The 26433-nt window shown below is 35.4% G+C and overlaps 1 protein-coding gene across 5 annotated transcripts in view; it reads right to left on the bottom strand.

Moving 5' to 3' along the window:
- Positions 1 to 26433, bottom strand: part of TRRAP (transformation/transcription domain associated protein) — a 101807-nt gene that overhangs the window by 24616 nt on the left and 50758 nt on the right. For 3 of the 5 annotated variants that reach the window (XM_075165217.1, XM_075165219.1, XM_075165218.1), the window contains exons 47-62: positions 24515 to 24661; positions 23242 to 23444; positions 22423 to 22544; positions 21330 to 21543; positions 20173 to 20352; positions 19661 to 19807; positions 18859 to 18978; positions 18277 to 18564; positions 16703 to 16840; positions 16180 to 16292; positions 15547 to 15682; positions 9489 to 9680; positions 4400 to 4628; positions 3908 to 4173; positions 3048 to 3148; positions 60 to 261 (exon numbers count right to left, since the gene is read on the bottom strand). In XM_075165217.1, coding sequence (XP_075021318.1) covers positions 60 to 261; positions 3048 to 3148; positions 3908 to 4173; positions 4400 to 4628; positions 9489 to 9680; positions 15547 to 15682; positions 16180 to 16292; positions 16703 to 16840; positions 18277 to 18564; positions 18859 to 18978; positions 19661 to 19807; positions 20173 to 20352; positions 21330 to 21543; positions 22423 to 22544; positions 23242 to 23444; positions 24515 to 24661 — 2798 coding nt within the window. The remainder of the gene's footprint in view (positions 1 to 59; positions 262 to 3047; positions 3149 to 3907; positions 4174 to 4399; positions 4629 to 9488; positions 9681 to 15546; positions 15683 to 16179; positions 16293 to 16702; positions 16841 to 18276; positions 18565 to 18858; positions 18979 to 19660; positions 19808 to 20172; positions 20353 to 21329; positions 21544 to 22422; positions 22545 to 23241; positions 23445 to 24514; positions 24662 to 26433) is intronic. The other 2 variants (XM_075165220.1, XM_075165221.1) reach the window with 1 other exon arrangement.

Genomic DNA, 26433 nt, shown 5'->3' with positions numbered 1-26433 from the left:
ATCCCAGCCTTTTTTGAAGGGGTGGAGCTCCAATTCTTTTTTAAACATCTAGATCTTACCTTTGCTAAGTATTTTCTTGATTTGCTCTCATTCTGATGACGACATGCATGCAGGTAGCAAGTAATAGCAGACACACCCAGGTGAAGCTGACGTTCTTTCACAAAGATATTCTCCAAGTAATCACCCCACATTGCCCATGCTTTCACTAGCACATCATGCATTTGCACAGCTGCAGAAAAAGCTTTGTTTGCTTCTTCAGACCTGCATTGTGACAAGTAAGAATATTAGTTTTTTACTAACAAAAAGTTACTAAATTATGTAAGAGTCAGATTTCTGATAGGGTACTCAATTACTTTCTTAATACTCAATTATATTTTTCATTAAGTTCTCTAATAAGGTCTCTTATGACTGTTTTGTCTTAGCTTTCCTTGAAGTTCAGCACCTTATGAAAGTAAATGCTTCATAACTGAAACAATTATCTAGGTGTCTAAGATCTCAGGATACTCCTTGAAAAAAAACTAAAAAACTTCCAGTGCACTGCAATTGCAACCCAAGCAATGATACTGAGAGAAAGAAGAATGAATGATAACACAAGAAAAGCAGAAGTAAATGCATTAAAAAGTGCTTCTCTGCTGAGCAAAAAAAGGGAGTAAGAAAAAGCAACATTGGGAAGATGTTATATTAGCTGTCTTTTGGAGGACTACATCTTACTTAACTGTTCTTCCACCCAAGTCATAAAAAATTTATAATCAATGTTATCTGGAAAAATTCAGTTCCTCATCCCCACAGCTTTAAAAGTCTATTTTTCAACAGGAAAAGTGAAGGAATATGAAGGTTAATCACACAGTTCTTGGTAACCAAAAGATTATCTGGTTGATACTTCTGAAGTCTTCTCTAGGTTTCCTCAAGTGTTCCTAGTTCAAGATTTGGCATGATTCATCCCAATATATATACAGCCCTTGAATCTATGTAACTTTTCAGGCATAAAGATAAAGGATGAGAAAACTCACATACACGTTACTGAAATGAAGAAACGTTTAATGCATTCCAAGATTCCTTATTAATAGAAAGGGTTCCACTTCTCCCTTGCAGAATAAGCATTGAAATAAACAGTACCAAAGTAACATAATGCTTGTTTGACTAATTTTTTAAAATTAACTGTAAAGTTTTTTTAAATAAAAATATTAGCTTGGAGGATTACAGTGATAAATTAAAAATATGAGCTATTGAGGCAAAACAATAAAAAGGAAAGCAACTTTGTCTTTCAAAGTATATATTAGTTTCTACGTTACATAAGTATGTTACTTGCTTTCAGAGGCTTTCTGCACAAGGTTTTGAAGCGAACACAGCAGCAACCTGATAGATGACTTTGTATCACTACTTCCCCTTTACAAAAAGGGGACTTTTCAGTCGGTTTTCTTTTCTCCTTCTCTACAATCTATCATTCTTGACACCCGAGATGACTTTTTTAAAATGTTTCCTATCACCTTGCTCAGCAAATGGGCAGCACAGGGAGATGCAAAAGCAGAGGTGACCTTTAACTTCCAGTTTAGTTGACACACAGGTAATCAGTAGTCACACATTCTCAAGTTCAACACTGCCATTGTTCCTAACTGTAACCTTCCCAAATTCCTGACCTCAGCTGTGGTGCTACAAAAATGCCTGTATGTTTTTTGGCAAAACTAAGAAACTATAAGTACATCAGAACCATGTTTTAAACAGAAACCTTTATCCATTCTATCCTAAAAGAATGAATAGAGACAGTTTAGCTACCTTTTACTTTATCTGCATGAATTTAAAAAATTTAAAAATTAAAAAAAAAAAAAAAAGATGGAGGGAGGTACACTTCCTTCTCTTTACACCTCCATTGAAACTAAGCTCACTTATGGTCATAAAAAAAGCCCATTGCACTTTCCATCAAAGTAATTTACATTCTGCCTATTTAAAATTCTCTCTTGTATCCACAGAAGAAGATATTCATCATTTCCTGACTTAAATTGCTATGTGAGGTTGCAGCGTACAGCTTAAAACCTGATGGATTTCATTCCGTAAGTGTCCACAATGTAGTGGTACAGGAATTATTCCACCCATATGAAACATGTAGCAATACTGCCATTAAATACCATGCATACTAAAAAATGTTGAAATCTGAAGGGTTTTTTGGCATCACCGAACAAAATTTAACTGCTGAGATATTTGTTTACTGAATTAAAGGGAGAGCTTCCTCCAAATAGTAAGATGCCTGTCAGCATAAAGCAAAAATATTACAAAAGTAGTTGTGTGAAAGCAAGGCTTGCACCTAGGTGTTTAGGCGCATGCAAGATGTCTCCAACGCATACCACATTAGTTTTTTCAATTCAGTTATCTGAAATGAGTGTTGCATTTCCATATTGCATGGCACACCAGATTTGTCTAAGCACTCTGAACTATGCCACAACACATTTTCCTATGCCTTGACCAATTGCAGCTATTAATATACAATGAACAATGAAACAGAAATGAAAGAAACAAAGGAGTTAGGCTAATTTTGTTTAAATAACTGTAAGCTTATAGACTGAACTTTTTCTTTCCTTGGTTTTATATGTGATATTTACATTAACAACATAATTAAAGCAACCTCCTTTTGTCAGCTACACTAAGACATCAATTAGCCATCCGTTTGTATAACTAAGTACTCAGAGAACTGTGAGTGGGGGGTGGAGGGATGGAGGAGAAGGGGCAGAAATGTATCTTAAGCTGCAAAGCTTTGGACAAAGCTATTCTCTCTGCCTCTTCTCATCTCACCACTTGAACTTTTAAAAAAAGAATTGGTGCAATGTTTGCCTTAACTAGTTCTTTCCTACAATACTCAGAAATATGACCAACCATTACATCTTCAAACTGCAAAGGAACTCTCACATATACTTTTACTTTCTTATATAGTTGTGACAAATTTTAGGCTGGTATAAACATATGGAAAAACTTTGCTGCTCAAATACTGTGTTGAAATACTTCAGCTGCATTTTTCTCAGATATGTGCTAGTGCCTCTTCCAGCCAACATACTTACTTGTTAATCTGTGCCAAGAACATTCCCTTCAATGCATAAAACTCAGCAGTCATCTCCTTGGTGAAGTACTTCAGATTGGTTGATTCAATAACTTCAAGACCCTGTTAAATAAGCCTTAGTGAGAAAAGTCTTCTAAAATGGAAAGTTTTATTAAAATGAAAGTGCCGTAAAAAAACAGCCAAAATATTCTCTTGAAATTTAAATAGCATGAGTTTCTAGTATTAATTTTCATTTTAAAAAATCTGGGCCGACAACAATTTTAAGTTTCCACTAGCCTATGCAAAACTATTATAGACAACATTCATCAGATCATGGGTTATCTTTTCCACCTTGTTTTTTTATGTTGTATTATTATTATTTATATTGTGTTATATTACATTATTATTATAAGGTCCCAGTTTGCTGACCTTATAATCCTATGTCAGTGGGTTTTGCCTACAATCACATTTTTTCCTTTCGTTTTAACACATATGATTTCATTTCAGTATGCCAGCATCCATCATTCATGAGTCAGACACTCAAAACTTATAGTTTGTTAGTCTTGCAATAGTTTTGTTTCTTAATAATATAATTTTCAAAGTCCCTTCCATTTATCTATCTTGTAAGATTTCAAAAAACATACTTCCACTTTACTTTTATTTTGCTAATTTTTAACATATTCACAGAATTCAGTTCAAAGAGGACAATGACTGCTTTTGACTAACATCACTACTTAAAACAACACTCTATGCACGGTATAACATGGCCAATGAAATGCAGATCCTGTGCTGTATACAGGCAGTTTGTTTAAATCAATGTATCTGATAGCCCTTGTAATCCTCCAAGTTCCAACAACAACTTCAGAGATAAAGCTACTGTACCTGCATACATTCATTTTTGCCCATGACTCCAGCCAGCTGAAGATAACATTTAACTTGCTGGCGAATCTTCTGAAAGCAGTCCACAATGGGCACAGTTGGAATTGTATGAATGCGACTCAGTATATCCAGAGCTACGTTGACCAGCCCTTGTTTTCGAGCTATCTTTCCATATTGGATAATTGCCGATGCAGAAGCATGAACTCCCAACATAGCGTTATTGGAACTAGGATCATGCTGAGAACTATTTTCATATGCAGTTACAATGGCTAGAAACAAAACATGAAATGTTTGTCATTATAAATGAAATTATATATACAGCAATTTCTTATACAGAATACATATGAAATGATGACTTAAGATAATGAAACACTTAAAAGGAAATTGAATAAAAACAAACACATTTTAAAATCAACAACATTCTTGTATGTTTAAATAAATAAAAACAAAAACCACAATAACTTATTTTAAACAATGTGTTGTCTGGAAAATTACATGATGAATGCATGCTGGACCAGGCAGTTTTACCCTGGTAATGATGTTGTCTCCACATGAAAATGCTGCTCCAGTGGGATAAATCATCTGACACAATAGGTAACCTGTTCCTCCAAGTCTTTACAACAGTCTTCATATCATGTAAGCTGTTGTTCCTCCCCAGATTAGTTGGTTGCAATCCTGCGTTTATTTGGGCTGCTTCTTGAAGTTCAATTATTTGCTGTGCTGCCTAGAAAATATTAAACAATATAAATTATCATAAAGGATAGTACAATAAGCTGGCCAATTTCATTGTTAGAAAAAGATCTCTATGAATGATGCCACCTTTAAATAATCAAGCAAAGATGAAACTATTTATGCTGTTTTAGAAACCTGTCTATTAGTTGCATAAATGACCTTTAACCAATCTAATCATTAACAAAATAGCAAAAAAAACCCCATGAGATATTGATTCAACACTTTAGTCATTGACTGAAATGTTGAATTCATCCACTGAACCACCAGCACAGAATTTATACCAATGGGTCACTACAGGTATCAAGCAGTTTATTTCACGCACGCCTTATTCTGACAAAACCTAAATGCCCTAACATTATTTGGTTGCAAACAGACATTACTGATCTGTACTTAATGTGTTCTTCCTGTAATACTATGGGTTCGCTTGCTAGGTTTAACTTTGGTCAACTATGACATGTCTTTCCTTTATAGTATTAAGACAAAAATTCCCTTATCCTTTCTTTTATTTTGAACTGCAAATGCTTTCACAAATTATCCCTCAAATGATAGGAGTCTTGCTTTTAGGAAGCATTTTTTTCTTTTTCTTCTTTAACAAAAAAAACCAAAACAAAACACACCCACAAAAACACAAACACCAAAGGAAAGATAGTTTACTGGAATCTACACTCTCTCTTCACCCCCATCCTTCTCTCCACACACATCTAAACACAGGTGAGAATTACATTCTAGCATACAAGTTCGGACTTACTACATCAACCCTAATTGTAGAAAAGCGAAAGTAAATATATATACAGTGTGCTAAATACAAGGATGAAGTAAGAATACTGACCTTAAACAAAACTTTTAATAGAACTTTTAATAATTAAAACCCAAAACTTTTAACAGAACTTAATAGTATAAATTCCCTGGTCATGATCTGACTTCTTAATAGAAACTTGAATGTACAGAAATACTATCTACGTGCTCCTGAAGGTGTTGCTTTAAGATATTCTGCAAAAGACCTGAGGTTTGAGAAGTTACTTAAGTTAAGGATGGTTTTTCACTGACATCTATCTGCAAATTAATGAGAGGAACAAACAGAAGATGGCAGTAGTGTCCAATCTACTAAAGGCAGCAGACATTTAGAACTTCAACAACCTGAAGAAAAGGCCCAGAAACTTTAATGGAATTTAATTACCTGTAGTACAATAAAATCAATGTAGTATTCTCTAAGCTACCTCTGGGCAGATAACAGCTGTATTCATTGTTAATCAACCAAATAACATAACTATTTAAAAAAAAAAGGCAGTCCAAATTTACAGACTGAAATCTCTTGAAACAAAATAAATTAAACAAAGTAATATTTTCCTAGAATCATCTCAGTATCAGCTCTCACAATAGCTTAACCTTCATCCTACACCCATTCATCACGTAAATTTAATTTTCTCACAGGTATTTAATCACATACTATCTGATATTAAAAAAAAGTAATTACTGCAGTGAAAATTCATGGCTGCATTCGTACCTCTGTCAGTCATTGACTAATTTATCACTTCTTCATGAGGGATATATATGTATTAGATTATTTTAAAAGCTTGTTTTAATTGACATCCGAAAGCACTTAAATACTTTATTTAGCAATATTAATCCTTTCATGCTGCAGATACTGCCAGTCTTAGGGGAGGAAAAATGAAGTATCAGTGAAAACTTAGCAGGAAGGAATTAATTTTATCAAGAAGCCTTCTAGTTGTATTGTATCAGCTCAAACAAATGAAACATTGTACCTCTTTACATGGCAACTTCCTCTCAATATGGAGAAAACTTCCGTATTTATTCACTTTATTTGATGCATCAATTCATATTAAAGCACAGAGGTATGGGCTGCTGTGTAAGCTCTACCCACAACTACAGTCATTTTAGCAGAGGTACCTTAGATCATGCAGATCTGGCTGCTTATGAATCACACTGGGCATGACACACAGTCATGCCGATGTTACACAGAATTACAGAAGCCACTATATCAAACAACTCAAAGCAAGATCCTCTGCATTTCTACAGGTGAGGTTCATTCACAGCTCTCTGAGCAACAGTCCATCAAGAAATGCATCCCTATTATGAAACTTCAGATTGTGTTGCACTCAGATATAGTCCAGAATTTCTCCCCTGGAGATGAAAGGTTCCCTCAACAGTAACAAGAGCTAATCTTCGTCAGGTGCATGTTTATCAGGATACCTAAACAAGGACACAGTCAGCCTAAATGAAAAAATCAATGGCATGTTTTGTCCAGATCACATACTGTGTAAGTGTTGACATTCCATATATTTCAAAAGGAAACAGGAGTCCATTTTTGTGATGGTGAAATATGTGTAAAAGTTGCAGAGGACACACGCCATGCATTTTTCACCATGTAATACATGTTATTTCATCTCACGTAATAATTAAACTGCATATTCTGTATTATCAGAGTTGTGCCAGCTGCTTCACAAAAATATTTCTGGGGGTCTGAAAAAAAATGGTCTCAAGTTCTTACAAGCTCTTCCTGACAGGACAAGGAACAAGTACTTTTCCCTAATTTTCTAAGTGCACCATTTGCTAGTAACATGTATGCCAAAGAGAAAGACTAAAAGCACAGGATTTAAACACATCTTGTCTTGAAATTGAATTGTCAATGTTGCAAAATAAAAGATTTCTCACAAACAAAAATAAAAATGTACTTTGTGTACAGCATCTTAAAACCAGTTTACGTTTAAATAAATGCTGGAAAGCAGTGCATTCTTTGCCTTGTAATATTTAATGATCTGAGGGCAAAAATATGGCGTACTTAAATAAGCACAAAGAACCTATTTAGCAAGGGTGAAAGAAAAGTAATCTTTTACTTTCCTTATTCCGAGCACACTCCTTTCGAGAAACAGAAAATAGCATGCCCCCTTTTGAGAGCAAAATGCTTTTATGATTCAGAAGCAGCCAGTGAGCTCTACCTTCTCCTAGAAATGGATAACAGAGTTAAGAAAAAAGTAAATAAATAGAAAAATGGCACAAAAAATGTTAGCTTTGCCCATCCTGTGTATGCACTGGGTCATCCAATTGGAAAGTTACTCATCCTTTACAAGACGAGGATTCAAGCATGCATGCAAGAGTTTATTTGCACATCAGTGCTGTTGTGCAATATACTGCAGTAATTTTACAGGACAGTCTGAAATTCAAGTCACAAACTTCTTCCCCTGTTTTAAATGCTCTTGACAAAGAAATAAGCTACTTAAGATTAGATAATATTCAACTTTTGGCAGGGTTTTTTTATTTGTTTTCGGGGGAGGTGCTGGGGGTTTTGTTTATTTGTTTTTAAAGTTCTTGTAACCCCCAATTCATTAGCTGTCCCTCATTTCATTCTGGACAAGACAGCTCACTGCTTCATTGCCAGAATTCTGCCCCTACTTCAGGAGCAAGCTTCTCTCAAAACTTTATGCTTGCTTCGTCCATTTTTGTCCAGAAAGCATACAGATCTCTTTCAGATCACAAACTAGTAAGGTCACAGGGCTCCATCCACTTCTGATTCATGCAGTCCATTCCTTCTCAGTTCAGCAAAAGACCCTTGATAGAGGTTACCACTGACTCAAATCTTACAGCTGACCTATTCACCCAAGTGCTCCACAACAGACTGGAATTAAAATGAACCAATTAGTTGGAAGCAGTAACCTTCTCAATCAGCATAGCTAAATTTGGACAATGTGCACCCACACGTAGATAAGGAGCATTACTGAAATATGGCCTTCCACTCAGACCAAAGAGATTTTCTTTCCTGTAGCTGGCATCAGATTAGATGAAGGGAGCAGAGATCACTCTTCCCAACCCACAACATCCCTCAGTCTGTGAAGCGATGTGATTCAACATGGGAATTCTTTTTACAACATTACTACAAGACTTTAATGCTACGTTGAACAGAACCTGCCAAGTGAGCTAGCTAGACAACTAATAAAGCTGAAGACCAATGCATGAAGCTTTGAGGTATACACGTTAGTTTATCTAATAGAATCCACTCTCCTCTTCAGCAGAACTTGTATACAATGAACTACCTGTCCAATGAGAAATATCATATACTTAAAGACTAGATTCCTTCTTACTTCCTTTCCCTGATGCAAATCAGAACATTTAGCAATATCATATAGAAATGACAAAGAAAAGGTAAGGCTCACATTGGCCAGAATCACAGTATTTCTCCTAAAGGTAGTAGTGCTCACCTGAAAAGCCCTTCACTAACAACAGACTTTTACAGTTTTTGGTTCATTGACCTTAACGCGTAAGCCATGGGGATGTTCAGAACTTGCTCAGCCTGTTCAGAACACTACTCCTCAAAGAAGCACCAGCATTTCTAAATACACTTTTCCCTTACAGTTAGCTCAGACTTAAAAAAAAAAAAAAAAAAAAACCCAAAAATATAGGAGTATGTTACACAGTTGACAAAATTCCATACTGCATTTATGCAGTTTAACTGAAAAGAACACTTAGGAGGTTATTTCAATGCTTCTGCAAATAACATAATACAATAATATACCCACCCAAAATGGACCTCACTTTTAAAACCCACTGAATGTTCAAGACCTCCAAGTTCTGCAGTGCATTATGCATTAGCCTACAAAAAAGTTGAACCATCTGACCAATTTTTAAATATCTACCTGTGTATGCCACAAACAGAATGGATTCAGGTAAACTATAAAAACTTTAAAAGGAATCCAAATCAAAATGCACATTCTGCAAATTTTAACAAAAAAATACCAATCAGTACTATACAGTAAAATATTTTATGCTTACAGTTACTAAAAGTCCTGAAACCTGCTACTGGAAAATAACTGGCAATAAAAAAACTTTTCATTCTTACCTGGAGAAGGGGAGTATGAACATGCGAGACTACGTGAGGAAGCCTTCGCCATTCTCGAATAGCTAAACTACTCGCCATCTCTACCAGACGCTCAATGAAGTTAAGCTGTTGCTCTTCCGGATGGCAGATTGCTAAGTATCCTCTGTACATATTCACTTTCCATGCCATCTCTTTTGGACAACTCAACTCCACCTGGTAATGAAATGGAAAAAAATTTTACTAAAGATTATTCATACTCAAATGCAGATTTTTTTTTTCAATTATTTTTTAAAAGTCTTCTTAAGCAAACAGTTTTATTTTTTACAAAAAATAGCTCAATTTCTAAAAATACCAGACTAAAATATCAAAATTTCTGTCATTAGAGGAGTTTCAGCTCTCAAAGTTATTGGCAAGGGCAGGCTAGCAAATAAATTGCAAATTCAGCACAAGAGTAGAAGTGCCTGCATAGAACCTGCTGTTCGGGTATTTTTACACTGACAACTGTAGTGTAGCTCAGAGACAGCTGAGCAAGCTGAAAGCAGTCTTGCAACAGGAGCATGAAGCTCACTGCAAACCACTTCACCCTGTATAAAGAAAAAAGATGCTTCTCAGCAGATAACACGTACAACCTCTGAAATGCTCCACGGGCTGCAGAACAAGTAATGTCAACTTCTCACTTAACAAGATCCCGTCCCTATATGTCAGCATATTATGCCAGCATTATACTTCCTAACTGCCTGCTCTAAGGACATTACTAAGTTTATGAGAATAAACAGTTAAAAAATTGTTAACTGTCATCTACAACTAATCTTCCCATTTATGTCAAAGTAATTTCTAAGTACAAGTGCAAAGTCAGGTCATAGTGCTAAAATCATTTAAAAAATAATTTTAAAATCTTAAAACCCTGGAACAGTAGAAATATGGCAACTAAAAACAGCAAAGTACTTGAATTGTCTAGCAACTAAATTCTGTGAGTATTTTACAGTAACCTTGCACTTAACCAATGCTCACTAGCTGACGTTGTAGGCCTTAAATCTAGAATTTTTTGACTTCTTTCTCCTGCTTTACATCAAACCCTTTTTGGTTTGATATGCAACACATGAAATCCCTCTGCATTATCTTCTTGTTGACATAGTGTATCTTAACCGCTACAATTGTTTTCTCTGTTATCCTCAACTAACTTTTACGCCTGAGCCAGCAAAGAGAAACTGCCAGGTAGCAACCTTACACTTACACAGTGAAAAGAGTCTCTTTCTTTATTACATTATCTACTGGATCATTACACACAATGGCAATGTGAGCAAATGGAAATGAGTCTTGGGTCCTATCAAAGCCCACTTGCTATTTTAATAGCTCAACTTTAACAGGTAGATTATTAAAAATGTTTCACAAAGATTTACAAAAACTGATACATATTTGCCATCCCTTCTGACCTCTCTTGTGAATCAACTATGGAACCTGATAAAAAACAGCCACGATAAAGAATATCAATAAAATCGGAGTAGTGAGTATAGCAGCATGGAATCAATTATTCTTTCACATCCTAATATTTATGCAAACGTGTCCTGACACTTTTACAAGAACCTGCGTAGAGCCACAAAAGCTCCATTTATGGCTTCAGCAGCATCTCCTTAGTCGTTTAGTAAATGTCTCATTACTGAAAATATCTCTTTTAATATAACTGCAGCTAAAACATATCAGCAGTTACTCATGGTTGTCACTTCTACTCAACTTGCAAATCTCCAAAACCAGAACCTGTCAGACATGACCTATTTCATTCTGTTCAAACTCAAGGTTTATAATATACTGTACAATACAGTTCTTATTTTAGGCTTTAAAGGTTTCTCAAATAATATTATTTCTATAATAAGCCACTGAAGTTGCATACTTAAATAGGATGCAAAATACCAATTGTTACACAAATAAAAGAAGTTATTAAATAACCTATATGTAAATATAACCTATAAGATAATTTTTGTAGCATATGCAGTTTGCTACTTACAGATTTGGCTTCACGTGGGCTGATAAATGATAAAATCTATCTTTAGAGACACCTATTTAATTTGAACCATCAGTACCACAAATATTGAAAAATTCCATTTTAAATTTCGCAATGGTTGGACACCCTTAATTTAGGTTCCATCAAAAGACAACACTACCTTTAATTAATTAAACAACTTTTACTGTTTTCATAGCTTAACCTTTAAAGCAAAACATACTGATTGCATCCACCTATTTTCCCTTCTGACAAAAGAAAGTGTTACAGAAGAATAAACATACTAATTTAAAAAAATGTAATATTCAGTCTGATTTTGAAGAAATTAAGAGAGACATACAACTCTGCATATTTATCATGGGAGACTAAGTTGTCACAATGAAGCATGCTGTTAGGATATTTTGTATACAAGAACTTAATCCTGCAAGATATTGGAATCAAAAGATGCTCAGCATTTTTCATAATCATTTTTTATCTTCTGTAAATATTATGAAACTAGACAGTCAACTGTTAATTTGACATGTAATACTTTTAACTGGTAGGTATTGGTTCAAAACTTAAACAGTACTGATGAAACAATAAACCCCAATTAAGTGAGGGACTAATTCTTCTGGCTCTCTCTGCAATATGAAAAAACACTGCCTAAGGCTCTGCTCAGAGCTTTGTCAGTAAAATTATATTTTAAATATGCAGTTCACCCCCTTATTCCAAACTCTGGCATCTTTAACAGAGTAATTCCAGTAACGTCACACTATATAGCAACGGTGCAATGAAGATCAGCAAGCTCCTTCCCACTTGTGACTTAATGCAGTATTCTCACCTTTCAGATTTCGTTTCTGTATCTGGTTTATGTTTCTACATTAACTAATCACAGATGAACAACTCTACCTACCATGAAAAGAAGGTATATTTCCTTAAAACAAAACAAAACAAACAAACAACAACAAAACAAAATCAATCCTCTATAGAACAGTGATACCACATACGAAGTTAAAAAAAAAATCCCCAAAAAAATCTATCGGTGACTCAATACAGAAGTCTGTCATTTGTCCCAAGAACCCCGTGTTGGCTGTGTAGCCTGACATTTTATAGCTACCTCAAGAACAATAACCACCAGCTTATTCACATGGGATGGTTACCTAAGGAAAGTACCTAAATATGGCCAGGTTTTTTGCACGTGGAAGAATTCCTCAAAATTTGCTCTCAGATGAAAACGTCTACCTACGTATTTTCTCTTGCACCTTTTCAGAAAGTGAGGGTCATTTTCAGCATGTTTCCCTAGCCATTTAAACTTTATTCACACACACAAAAAAAAATGTTTATGAACACTTGGAAAGAAAAAGATCTTCCAGATTGAAATCTTCTGAAATGTTACCTTCCGTATGTACTTTGCCCCCCGCCTTCAAACTGTTCTGTAACAGCCAAAACTTTACGCAGCATTCATTCATCAAGCACATGGACAGCACAGAATACACAGTCCCATGAGTGAAACCCAGGAAAAGACAAAGGGAAGGTTAAATGTTTTACAAGTGCATGTTGTTCAACAAAATGAATTACAAGCAGAAGACAGTAATGAACTCCATAATGAATCAGGAAGGTCAACAGCAGGAAAGTACAAACAATACATATTATCCGTTACCAAATGAAGATGATGACTACCTCACTTGCCACACACAAGTTCCTTAGTTTCTAACAAAAGAAGCTAAGCACAGTGCTGGTTTCGAAAACAGCACGTAACAGGCAGGACACCTCTATGCTACTTTAGATGAAGAATATGCCCAGAAAGGCTGTGACATCTCAATTCTTAAGTGATACTAAAACTCTACTGGACAAATCAACCTGACCTACTTGGGCCCTGCTCTGAATGCAGCATTGGGCCAGATGACCTCCAGAAGTCCCTTCCAACTCAAACTATTTTATGATTCTGTAAACTTTACGTTAAACTATAAATGTATAATCATCAATGCATTAAGCTTCTGAGGAAACCTTGGAACATCAGAAAATTCCAAACTCAAGTTTTCTGATTCCACATCAAACAAGGAACTTACAGGAAACAACTCCTACTAGCAGTGCTATCTCGAAGCCTCAGCACTCTCTGTCATAAACATATATATCTAGAAGTCTGTAAAATCATTATGATATTTACTTCTAGCACAAAACTTACCACAAATTGTCACAATTTGAGAGGAAATAAAAATACTTTTTAGCTTTATTTCTTTTTTTCAATGGACTGTAGATTTAAACAGTGTCACTTCACAAAAGCCTACGCTTTATTGTAAGTGGTCTCAGTATTTTTATTTGTATGCTTTCTACTATAAAGATTATACACAGAAAAAATTGTTTTAGGAACACATTTGAAAGTCAATCATCTAAAAGCTAAGCGTGCCCTTGTGCTTATGCATTATGGATTCTATTTACTTTATAAACCTACTTCTGCAGAATCAAAGTTTTTTTTCCCCCAGAAGAACCTATCCCTTACTGTAACCTAGTGACCTTGTTCAAGTCCAATCCCCACCTCTCTCTCTGTCAATCAATTCAAACCCTGTCTCCTGCACAACCAGTCTCATTGATACACCCGTCAACATTTAATTCAATGCCTCCCTCCTCTCTGCTAGTTTTACCAAGTCCTTTATACTCTCCCAAAGGAAATCACTTTCTTCAACCTCTTGCTTCAGTCTACCCAGTTAACCCTGCACTCCTAATCAAATTTGTACTCCTCCAACCTCCTTCATCCTCACCTCATACTCTTCTCAGGCTCATTGCCTAAGGTTCATTACCTGGTCTTCTTGTCCCTCACCTCTCGTTAGATCTTCACTTTCCAGTCTTGACCACACTGGCTCCAACCTCTGGTGCTCCCAAGGTAGTTTAAAATTATATGTAATGGATACATTGCAAAACCAAATGAGCCTTATTTTAAACGGAACTAAAGTAGACTCAAAGTGAGAATAAAGTTAGAAATCCAGCAGTTAATTCGCAGTAATAAAGTATTAAAGTACTTAAAAAGAAAGCAAAAGAAGACAGATACAGGAAGCGATCCCCAGACAGACAGTACAGAAAAACATTGCTACTGAAAGAACAACAAACCTTCTATTATGCTTCTGCTAAGCATGGCTATAAAATCCAAGAAATGAAAACCAGCATGTGCCAAGTAATCCCAATACATTTCCCACCACATATAAACAACTTCAAATTTGTCACTGTCTTCATTAAAACAAAAACTACTGGTATAGTCTCCAGCGTACACCAGCCTTGCCAACCAATCAACACTGAAACTGAGATTTCATGTGTTGCTTTTTCAGGGATTTTTTAACAAGGATCCTGAAACACAATCCTTACAAATATTCCTCAGATACACTATGGTATTTAATGTAAACCAAATTTAGCTGACAAGTCCCTGACCCTCACATTCTCATACATGTGTTAATCCCCCTTCATGTGCTGTGGAGATGAACAGAATCAATTGTGTTTAGCATTTTTAAGTCTGGACAGTAGCCAGTGAGAATGCTTTGGCTTTGCCTTTCAGGTGCTAAACAAACAAAAACAACAAAGGCAATGGCCTTTTGCCCTTTTACACCTGAAAGCACAGTTACGTTGCCCACAGACAGGGAGCTGATAATAGATGTATTTTCATACTTTACTCCCTTTCACAAAAGCAATATTTGTTCCTGTAAAGGTGTAAAATACAAAAAATGTCCCTCCCCAATATTGCATTATTTTAAATAATACCATATACTTGCAAGGGTCCCATTTTAAGTTTCTCCACATATCCCTGCTGGCACACGCTTCTGTGGCAAGCATTTGTTGCTTTTTAATGACTCATTACCATGCACCGTATCTTTCACCTGCCCTGGCTAAATTTCTTACATAGTGCAGCTTTATAAACAGAAAAGAGAACCATGTTTGCCTGTTGAAATGACATGCTTCAATTGCCAAAATACCCAGCTGTGTGCTGGGACATCAAAGAAAACTTCCAAAGAGCAGTTCACTGTGCCTGTGAAATGAACTGTAATGCTGACTTGTCAGAAATGTAATCAGTAAAATGAACAAAGAAACTAAACATTAGCATAAAAGGCCCTCACTCACCTGCACCAGAGCCTCCTTCATAGCAGTCCAGTTTGAGACCCTCCATGCACATTCCAGCACTAGGTAAGGATTTATATGACCTTTTGACTGGCCATATTCTGTCAAAGGTTCCCACTGGTTCAATTCTTTTGAGCAACTAAGAAATTCAAAACCATTGTCAATTTGGTTACCCCAAAAAAAAAATTTCAATAAAAGTGACAATAAATGTTGTGTATCAGAATATTATCTGCATATTTGTTTGTCTAAAGCACCGCAAAAGTTTTATCCAGATGGGAAGATTTTTTTTTTTAAATTATTTATTTATTACCCATTGTAATACAGAAATCTGTGAACAGGGAGAAGCTCCATCTTGTGTCTCCCAGAACAACCATTTCAAATAGGGAAAACAAATTTTAGCTCCAGTCTGTTTCCACCAACAGCAAATTACATTTTTACAACACTTCGGGCATATCACTTCGGAGGGTTTGTTAAGGGAGTAAAAAAATACCTTTTTTCATTCCCTTAAGTTTCCCTTGTATCTGAGCTAAGTCCTGAGCTAAGTTTATTGTCGTAACTAATGCTTTAAACGAGCAGGGTATTTTACTTCTATTGCAGGGTAAAAATACTTGCTCCATATCAGCTTTAAAGTCTTACCGAATCCAATGGTCTTCCCAGAGCTGATACTCAGGAAAGATCGAAGGGGAAGCATTGTTCCGTTCGTGCTCTTTTTTAGCCTTTTCCATTGCTTTTTCATAAGTTTCTTGTGCCTAAATAAAATTCAAACCATTTTATTTTTCCATCTGCTATATACACATTAACTCAACATTCTTTTCTTTTAAAAAAAAGTGATACGAAAACTCTTATAAATTCTAAGTTGTTTTTTTTTTTAAAAAAAAAAAAAAAGGTGAAGTGTGTGCGTTAACTCATTCCTGAATATGGTCATTATTTGGCAGCTTTACAAATGTCATGCAAAACTGATGGATGTACTCAAAAAATCTCACCTTATCTAGGTATTACATGGCCTTAAAATGCTACTTTAGCCAGTGGAGATGCTGTGGCACTTTCTATTTTAAGAACACTGAAGCTGTTTATTAATATTCAGAATATTTGCTTGCTGACCAGAATATTCATCCTGACAGTAGAACTACTCAAATCATTTCTTATATCAAGAGTGTACCTGTTCAAAAAAGCCATGCTGTTCATAGGCAATAGCTGTTGCTGTCTCCGGGAATTTACAGCGTTTCTGCCATAGCCCAGCCCACATATCCTCTTCTTGTAACAAAGAGTAGAGCTCAGCAAGGGAATCCAGTATTTCCTAGAATGTTAAGCACACATATTTCTCCACAGTCAAGCTGTCATTATAAAGCATAGTAGATAGCAAAACCACATGTTCTACACAGAGGCAAATTGAGAAATACATGGAAATAGAGAAGTGTTTATATAAACTCTTTTTAAAACTCTGGAAGGCAAGCGATTAGTAACAACCGAGTACTGAGAACACCACCACTGCATTACATGATAAAAAAAAAAAACACACCTATGGCTTGTACATTGATTCTTCCCTGTCTTCCCTAATATATCAGATCAAATCATAGAAAACAAAATTGTTTAACAAGCCAACAATTTGGTCTTTAATGCAAAAAGAATCTGTAATATTTAGCTTCCTCAGCTGATCACAAACATGCCGAGGTAGATCATAACTACCTGACAAACTACTAAACACAACAGCACCTGTTTACAGGGAACTCAATTTTGTTTAGCTAATAATTCTTTAAGGTCATATACCAACAGACTTGATTAGGGAAAGCATACTCCCTTTGAGGGAGACAGAGACAATACAGACTTCTACTCAAGATTTAAAATTAGGGGCAAAAATGGTTTCATCTAGTTCTACAGTACTGCAGAAAATCAGTGTCAAAAGCAGATGTAAAAAAGGGAGAAAGAGAGAAAAATATGAAAATATCAACGACAGATGAAAGAAAAGCATGAGAAGTAGGTAAGACACAACATAGTCAAATGTTGCAAGTGTCTATTCACAAACACACAAGACAGGAATTTCTTCACTGAATTAAAAAAAAAAAAAAAAAAACAACACAACACGACACTACTTTAACAAGCTTCTAAATACAAAGATTTAGAAGTGATCGTCCCCCTGTACTCGGCACTGGTGAGGCTGCACCGCGAACACTGTGTTCAGTTTTGGGCCCCTCACTACAAGAAGGACATGGAGGTGCTGGAGCGTGTCCAGAGAAGGGCAACGACGCTGGTGAAGGGTCTGGAGCACAAGTCTGATGGGGAGCGGCTGAGGGAACTGGGGTTGTTTAGCCTGGAGAAGAGGAGGCTGAGAGGAGACCTCATCACCCTCCGAAAGGAGGTTGTAGTGAGGTGGGGGGGTCAGTCTCTCTTCCCAGGTAACAAGTGATAGGACAAGAGGAAACGGCCTCAAGTTGTGCCAGGGGAGGTTTAGATTGGACATTAGGAAAGATTTCTTCACTGAAAGGGTTGTCAAGCACTGGAACAGGCTGCCCAGGGAAGTGGTGGAGTCACCATCCCTGGAGGTATTTAAAAGACGTGTAGATACAGCACTTAGGGACATGGTTTAGTGGTGGACTTGGCAGTGTTAGGTTTACGGCTGGACTCGATCTTAAGAGCCTTTTCCAACCTAAATGATTCTATGATACTATTGTACTACACTGTCACTGTGTTTTTCTCTTCACATTTCATAAGGTATTTCAATTAATATAACACTACCTGTTGAGGAGGAGTTATGCTTTCCTGCTCATAAAATTCTGTTGTCTGTTTAGGCTTGATTTGTAGACTGAGTCCTTTTTCAAAGGCTTGATGTTCCAGCATCAATGTAGAACGAAACCAGAGATTGTGAGTTTTACCCAAGTATTTCAGGACACAAGGTCTGATGGGAATGGGAGGAACACACTGTGACATTGCTTCCACAAAGCAATTCAGTGCACTCGGCTGGCAATCTCGCTGTACTTGATGGCTACCACTGCACAAGAAAGGGCTTATTTCACCTGCTAGAGCCTAGAAGAAAAAACATAAAGGATATTTATCTGTTCATTCAGATTCTTTAATTAGAGAATTCAGATTTAAAATCTTGTTAATACAGGGAACAATCATTTGATAAGTGCATTTCTCTTTGTAAATTGAAGGGCCCTATTTATTTCAAAAGATGTACTGATAGAGGTATACAGCATTCACTAGCCACAAAGAATGGCAAACTTCTCAAAGCAAGTGAACAAGTCATGTATCACACAAATACATTTTCCTGAAACACCATTTACAAAGAGGAATTCGTAAGTGAGGAGAAATTCTCACATGTTGTTGTCTGTCAGACAAGATTTTCCAAAGTCGTGAAAAAAGCTGTATCCAAGTCTTCTCTGCTAACGGTGTAGAAATATGACATAACTGAACAAAGGCACTCAGCAACGCTCCAGTCTAGAAACAAAGATATGTATATAAATGGGAAAAATACAATTAATACTACGGAAAAACAGTTCAGTTATACAGTTGTTTAAGCAGTAATGCAAATGCCTTTTCCAACCAACATATGTTTCCTTCAGCAATACAGACTACTGTAACAAGAATTTAATCCTATTTTCATGTTGATTGAGACTCTGATTCATGACTGTAATCTTTAAGGAAAAAAAAAGGAAAAATGAAAGAAGTTGATGACTTTGGTAATAGGAATGATCAAGTTAATTGGATAGAGCTGTTACTACTGTGAGAATTATTTCAACATAGCTTTCAGCTAAAATTATCTTCTTAGAAATTATTTAAACATAAGATGCCGATACACTTTTTTGATTGTATACCCTGTCTTGGCCATCTTATTTTCTTAACTGAGCAGTTAAAATACACTTACAGGTGGAGGAGGATGAAATTTAACTTTGTAGGAAAGGGATACAGTAACAACTAACAATTAAGTGAAGGCTTAAGAATTTTTTACCCTGTGCAAATAAGAAATTATAAGAAATGTCTACAGAAAAAACATCAGCTAAAAAAAAAAAAAAATCAGAAGTGTGAGATAAAAAAAGGCAAAAGAAAAAAGGCATATCAGGTCAGTTTGAAGATTTCAGTATTAAAATGATTTGTCAGGAAACCAACGACCTCTACCAACCTTCACTTCTCGGAGAGAGTCAAGAAATTTGTCATGCCGGTTGGTCAACATGTGCAGCTGATTGCCAATGTCCTTCTCAGAAAGTTCCTTAGTTTTAGGTGTACTGGTCTGATCTCCCGGAGCCAATTCAATGTCTATTTCAACATCCTATACAGAAGTAAACAATTCAAAGCATGCAGGTATTTTCTAAGTACTGTTGCTTTTTTTCCAAGCAAATACAAAATACTCTTCCAATCAACTTATTTCAGGTCTCACTATTTATTTCTGCTAGCTCTTCAGGTTCAGATATAGAATTGCTATAGTGCTATAGTAAAGAAAAGGCTAAATGAATGAATGCAAATTCTGAGAGACCCATGCATGGTTAAACTACAATGTATTAAACACAAGATATACTCAACAATCTGTGCACATCATCTTCAAAACATATTCTCCAAACTGATTTGATAAGAAACTAGGAAGAGCTATATTCCATCAAAAAGATTTCTTTTTCTACAGTATTTTCTGCAAGTTACCTCTTCTTTGGATTCACTGTTTTCCCTTTCACGAGGCTCTTGTTTGACGTGGGTTACCATAGCAAATGCCGCTCTATCGTGACTGTCAGCAAGGTTGATAACATTGGTGATAGAGGGCAGCATAGCACCCTGACAGCTTGTCCCTATTGTAGTATTTCTCTCACACACTGCCAACAGGAGCTAAGACATTAAAAAGCAAGGAGAGTTTTTAAATATACATTTACTGTACTATTTAAAGGAAAACATCACTATGGTTTAATGTTGCAATAATATATTTAAGGCCTATTTATCACGTTTATTCAATAAATACACTAATATATTTTCATCTTAATCTGATCACATTTTGTCACCACTTCAAAGTTCATGACTATATTTTCAAGATTGTTTTTAAGCCTCTCCTGAAAATGCTGAAGAAATAGGAAACTTCTATGCCTAAATTCTGTATTTTGTACTTTTTGACACGTATATTTAGTGGCCTTAATCAGCTAATGTACACAGACTCCCCCCGTTACAATGAAAGTCCTCCCAAAAAAGGATGTGGGGAAAAAAAAAACACCACAATGCTGGTTTTTATCTCTCTGGAAAGAGTTCTAATACTTTTAAGACTACAAAGTTATCCTCGCAGTCACTTTAAACTCATGTTTTAATACGTAAATTGCTAAAAAAAAGGGCAAAAAAAAAAAAGAGGTTTGGTCCCATCTTGTTTTAAATAAACCAACCAAAAATGCAATTTCATTTCAATGCAATCCCACCTAACAGTTGTCATACTACCAGAGCAGACACTCTAGCCTTAACGGTTTTCTTGAAATCATCTACTGTAACAATTCTTGTATTTTTTTTTTTATAATCACCATTATTTATAAAAGACGGATTTTCTTAACCTGGTCATTAAGCTTTTCGCGAGAAAATAGACTTTAAAGGTTGATATTAAAGCCACTTTCCAAGTACCAGCATCTCATGGTGTAGACACTGTATTTATTTTTAAGCACTACTGGAAGTATCTGAGGCAGCAGACTTGGTATTTTTAGCTTTGATATAGATAATACGTACTACAAGACACACATTGCATAATGCTTTTACACACAGCCAAGAAAAATGGGGAATAAAACATACTTCTCTAATTATAAATGTATTTCTGATACAAATAAATTCCCTACCTCGATGCACTGTTTTATCCAAAAGTGATTTCCCATTGCTTCCCAGTTTTGAGAACAGGTCACATAAAGTAGGCGCTCATAAACACGACGTTTCATAGAATTGTCAAAGACCTCAAAAAATTTGGCTCGTATAAGTGGCTGGGCACAACGCAAACCCGAAAGAAATGCTGGCTCAAGTTTAGCAGTAAGTTCACTACCAGAAAGATTCTCATCCCTAAAATGAATAAAGATAAAGTGACAGAGACATTAGAAAGAGAAGCCTTCTAGGTTTGTGTATATAAAATACTAAAAATCAAGAGAGGTGACATTCTGTAGAAGCCCACATGGTGTGGCATGCATCCAGGTGCAGCATTTTGAGAGAAACAGCAAAGAAAATATTGCTGCTTGTTAGAAAACTGCCCCAGAATTATCGTAAAAACTCTTTCCGGATGAAATCTTATCATAATTGTGAAACAATTTCAGCCACATCTGTATCTTGTTTGAAATGCCAAATGAGAATAATTGATAGAAACTTCTGACCACCATGTCCACACCAGGGCTTTGCACAGTTAACCAGAAAACAGAACAGCAGCAAACAGTAACTCAAAATAATGTGAATCATCAGCACAAAATTAAATACGTGGCATTTTTTGATAAGGTAACTATTTTAATTATTTTGTCTTGTTACACAACCTGCCAGTTTAGCTAGCAAAATAACTCTCCTGAAAGTATAATTTACAACGAATTTCCAAGAAGAAAAAAAAAATCTTTATACCCTAGGGATGTGAAAAGACAAACAGATTTCAACTGTTTAGAATACAACCAGCTACGAGGATGCCCTGGTATCTTGGGAAAGGAACAGGTTGGGGTGGTGGAGATATTTTAGCAGAGCTAAAAAGAAAATCCTTTCTACGGAATATCTATTTTCAAATTGTCTTCCATAAATACATATTGTGGTCTCAGTGAAATGAATTGATTTTGCATTTAAAAAAAAAAAAAAAAAAAAAGATCACTTAATTCAGACCTAAAAAGATTGATGGCATGTTATAAAGGTCATATATGGTACAAATTATGAACCAATAAGCTGCAATAAATGATTAATTGCTATAATTACCTATAGACATAGTTAACAAGGTCTAAGAATTGGGCATTTAATTCAAGGTCTTCTGGAAAACGCTTTTCAATGTAAGTCATCATTTTCACTAGTAAAATGGACTTCTCCCGGAGAGTAGGTGTCTGCGTTAAAAGAAGACGTGATTAATTTTGTCAATTCATCTTAAAACATGCAGAGAACTCGCACATTCAAAGTACACCTCAGCCATCCTTTATATCACTCTCTCACTTCTAAAGTACTGAAAATTAGCTTCGTAGAAGGTCATAGTTCTTAAAAATAAAAATAACTCAAGCATTTATCCTTCTAATATATGCTAGAGAATTTTAAAATCATGACTAAAAACAGGTTTAAGTTGTTCAATGATTACAAAAATCCAACGTATATTTTAAAAAGCGTAAGTCTTTTTATACAGCACTAGATTGTCAAGTACTCAACTCTAAGAGAAAACATGGCAAATTGAGGAGGCCACAAAATGTTACAGGAATAACACGATTTAAACCAGCATCAGTCATCCTCCTTCTGAAGAATCTCTCCATCCAACTTAATGTGAAACATATTTTAAATCTTTTACTTTAAAACAAGTTCTCAGCAAAACAGCATTTGAGATCAAACACCTCCTATAAGCCTATAAAATGCTAAGCATCTTTAACTCCAGCTACTTTCACACGGGATGCAAAATAATCCAAACCTCATCAAGGGCATCTTAACATATCTAACAGATCCTTACAAACCTCACTGTCAAAAACTGATGAAACATAACAGTGGCTTATAGTTATTTAGTATTATGAGAGCAATAATGATTTTATCTTCTCAATTTACCTGATTAGCTGCCATTGGGGAATTGTTTTTCACCCACTCTTCCACTATTTTTACCACTGCACGAAGAATTTTGGCATCAGTAGATTTTTCAATGAGAGATGTTAGAATAGCTTGTATAAAATTTTTCCTCATTTCCATGCTCATCACAGCCAGGCGAGTTTTGACAAGATCCAGGCTTAGCATTACCAGTTCACTTGTACCTGCTATGGACGCATAAAAAGGATTAGAATTGTGTATATACCTATAAAATGCCTAGAAAATAAATTTTCAAGATAAGCTACTGTAATTTTAAAAATATATGCCTAGAAATAATGTTTTCAGAATTACTGCTTTCCATTCCTAAACAAATGAGACTCATTCCTTCTAAAAAAAAAAACCAAATCCATTCAAAATCCTGAAGGCAAGCCTGTGTGGTTTCATTTCAGTATATCTTTGGTAAAAGGTATTACAGAACCCCATTACTGAAAAACTGCAATTAAACGTGTGAAAGAAATACTATGTGATGCAGCACACCTATTCTGTTCCGTTAATTTCCTGACTTGCTTATCTGTCAAGTTTAATAATTTTCCAATTGTTTCTCAGTGTTAATAAAATCTGCAAGGTTCTCATTCACCTAATTAAAATATGGGCTGGAAATCTAACAGTAGCAATTCTTTCAAAGTATTTTCTTCAGTAGCTTATTCATTAATAAATTACTAGCTACTCTTTACTAGCACTGAATTTTCTTCTACAAGAACATCTTATCTTATTTTTTTCAATGACTTATGGCCTAATTCATTTGATGATAGACAGAATCGTACAGACTTAAAGAGATGCTATTTTAAGATAAAAATAAAAGCGTCAGCTCCAACAAGTTAATTACACAAACAGTTTTTCCAATATTATCAAACAGGAAGGAGTGAGAGCGGAAAAAAAAAAAGTGAAAACACAGAACAATCAAAAAAATTCAGCCCCTCTCCCCTCAACACTATAAACTCTTGAAGAATTTCAGTATTTCTATATATGTTGTAGCTCAACAAATATTCACTAACCATTCACTGAAATGTTTGGGTTAATACTGAAATTCATATATTAAGCAGGTAAAAAGAACTCAAAGTGCATTTTTATCCTTCAATGCTTTGGCAATATTTCTCACTAATGCTGAAGTATTTTTCAACGCGTAATAATGCACACAAAACTCTACAAAATCATTTGAATCCCTTTAGGATGAAGAGATTTTAACACTTTACAACACTTCTAATCATTAACGTCCTTAGACTATATTATGTAATACCTGTATTTGCTTCCGCTGTTCCTGCCGCAGCCTGTGGGTTTAAGTGTTCCCTGACCATCTTCTGGAGAGATCGCATGAAAACTGAAATCAATCTGTCAATATAGCTGGGATTGTTACTGCACGCAGACTTCAGAATCATTAAAGTACCTACAGATTAAAACAATACGTAAGGAAGTAGAACTTGAGCATGACCTGAGTAAGATATAGGTTTTCAATGTGGATGTTCTCATTCTATGGAAGAACACAGGAAAATCTTCTAGCTGTATTTTGTCCTGCCAGGAAAGCAGCATGGGACTACCCAAGTTACAAACACTAGAAATCTGGATAGATTTCAAGAAAAGTTTCAGTTTCAACTTTAGGCTAAAACTAAAAAGTTATTTTTGCATTATCAAAATATTTTAAAGTTCTGTATGTAAGTGTGTGATGGAGGGCAAGGGGGAGAAAGGGAGGACAGAAAGAGAGGAATTGAGAGCAGGTACATCTCTAAGTCCTTACCAAAAAAAAAAAAAAAAAAAAAGAAAAAAAAAAGAAATATAGTTAACCAGGCAAAAGAAATTACTCCTAATGTTGCACATTTGTTTTAGTAGGAAAAAGTAGCAAAACTTTTACCAAACTTTTACATGAATAGGCCTGAGTTTAGTAATCAAAAATAAAATTTTTTAAAAATTACGTCTTGGTTTTCTAATCTAGAAACTTTATAAAGTTTCATAAATCAGTTACTGTAGATTGAAAGAATTACCACTATTGAAACGGGTAATTTCAGCACATTTTATGAAGGCACAATGCCTACAAGATCACAGTCCCTTCAAATTACACATAGTTGTTAACAATGCCTATCCTAATATCTAGCTTATCCATATACATGTAAACCAATCAGTTTTAGCAACATCTATGCTTTAAAACACTTAACTCTAAAAAAAGTACACACATCCTGTCAAACTATACCATCTAAAAAACGTACAGCTATCCCTTTCCTTACTGCAACTTCATAATTCAAGAAAAGCTACAACAATATTTATAGAAGTGTGCTTTGTTCATTGAATGGCTGCTTCAAAAGCTTTTATTATTTTCCCTGCTCAGGTATGCACAAAATTTGGCACACAAAGTTCAGCCTCTTAAACACAGAATTAATAAGATGTGCACCGCCTGATGGTTAGATTGTAGTGCTGCTTTTAAGTGAGCTCTGGACACAGTGTAAGAAACATCTTTCTTGGTTAGTTTGTTGTAAAGCACATCCTGACATCTGACAAATAGGCAATTTCCAAAGCAAAACTACAACTATCTATACAGATCACAGAGTAGAATAGTGAAGGACATTTGCCATTTAAATCAGCAAGTTTTCCAAAATTGTGCAATTTCAGGTCTGCATTACCAACACAACCAGCTCTGGGCCAAACTGTATTATTCCAAGATATCATTGTAATTGTAATATGTAGCTGAGCTCTCTACCAGTTAGATAAGTACAAAGAACAAGAAAAGAACATTTCAGCTCTTCAGAATGGTATATGCTAAAAATTCAGATTTGCTCCCTCAAGAAAAAAAATAGTATTTTTGTAATTTCTTTCTTACTGAGAATTCAAGATCTATAAATACATAAATCTTCCTACACTATTTAAATCAGCTGCTAAATGAGGCTTTAAAAACAACTGAAAAAGAAAGTATAAGGCAGTAACATGTAAGAAAGTTTACACAGATTCCTTGAAATATTCTGTTGTATCTCAGAGTAGTACCGACAGGATTTTGGTTTTTCCAAAAGTAACAAGTTTCCAGTAACTTTTACTTTATACTTTGGTTAATCTGAATGCTGCATCTTTTTCCTATGCACTTTGATTACTTCTCTAGCACAGCTGCAGCTCCCCACTTCCAATAAATGCTCCCAAGTCAGCTACCGGGAGAAGACAGAATGCAATGAACCCCCC

Source organism: Calonectris borealis, chromosome 16 (genome assembly GCF_964195595.1).
Source record: "Calonectris borealis chromosome 16, bCalBor7.hap1.2, whole genome shotgun sequence".
NCBI classification, from domain to species: domain Eukaryota; kingdom Metazoa; phylum Chordata; class Aves; order Procellariiformes; family Procellariidae; genus Calonectris; species Calonectris borealis.
The sequence above is the reverse complement of the archived record's forward strand: the minus strand, read 5'-3'. Positions and strand labels throughout refer to the sequence as shown.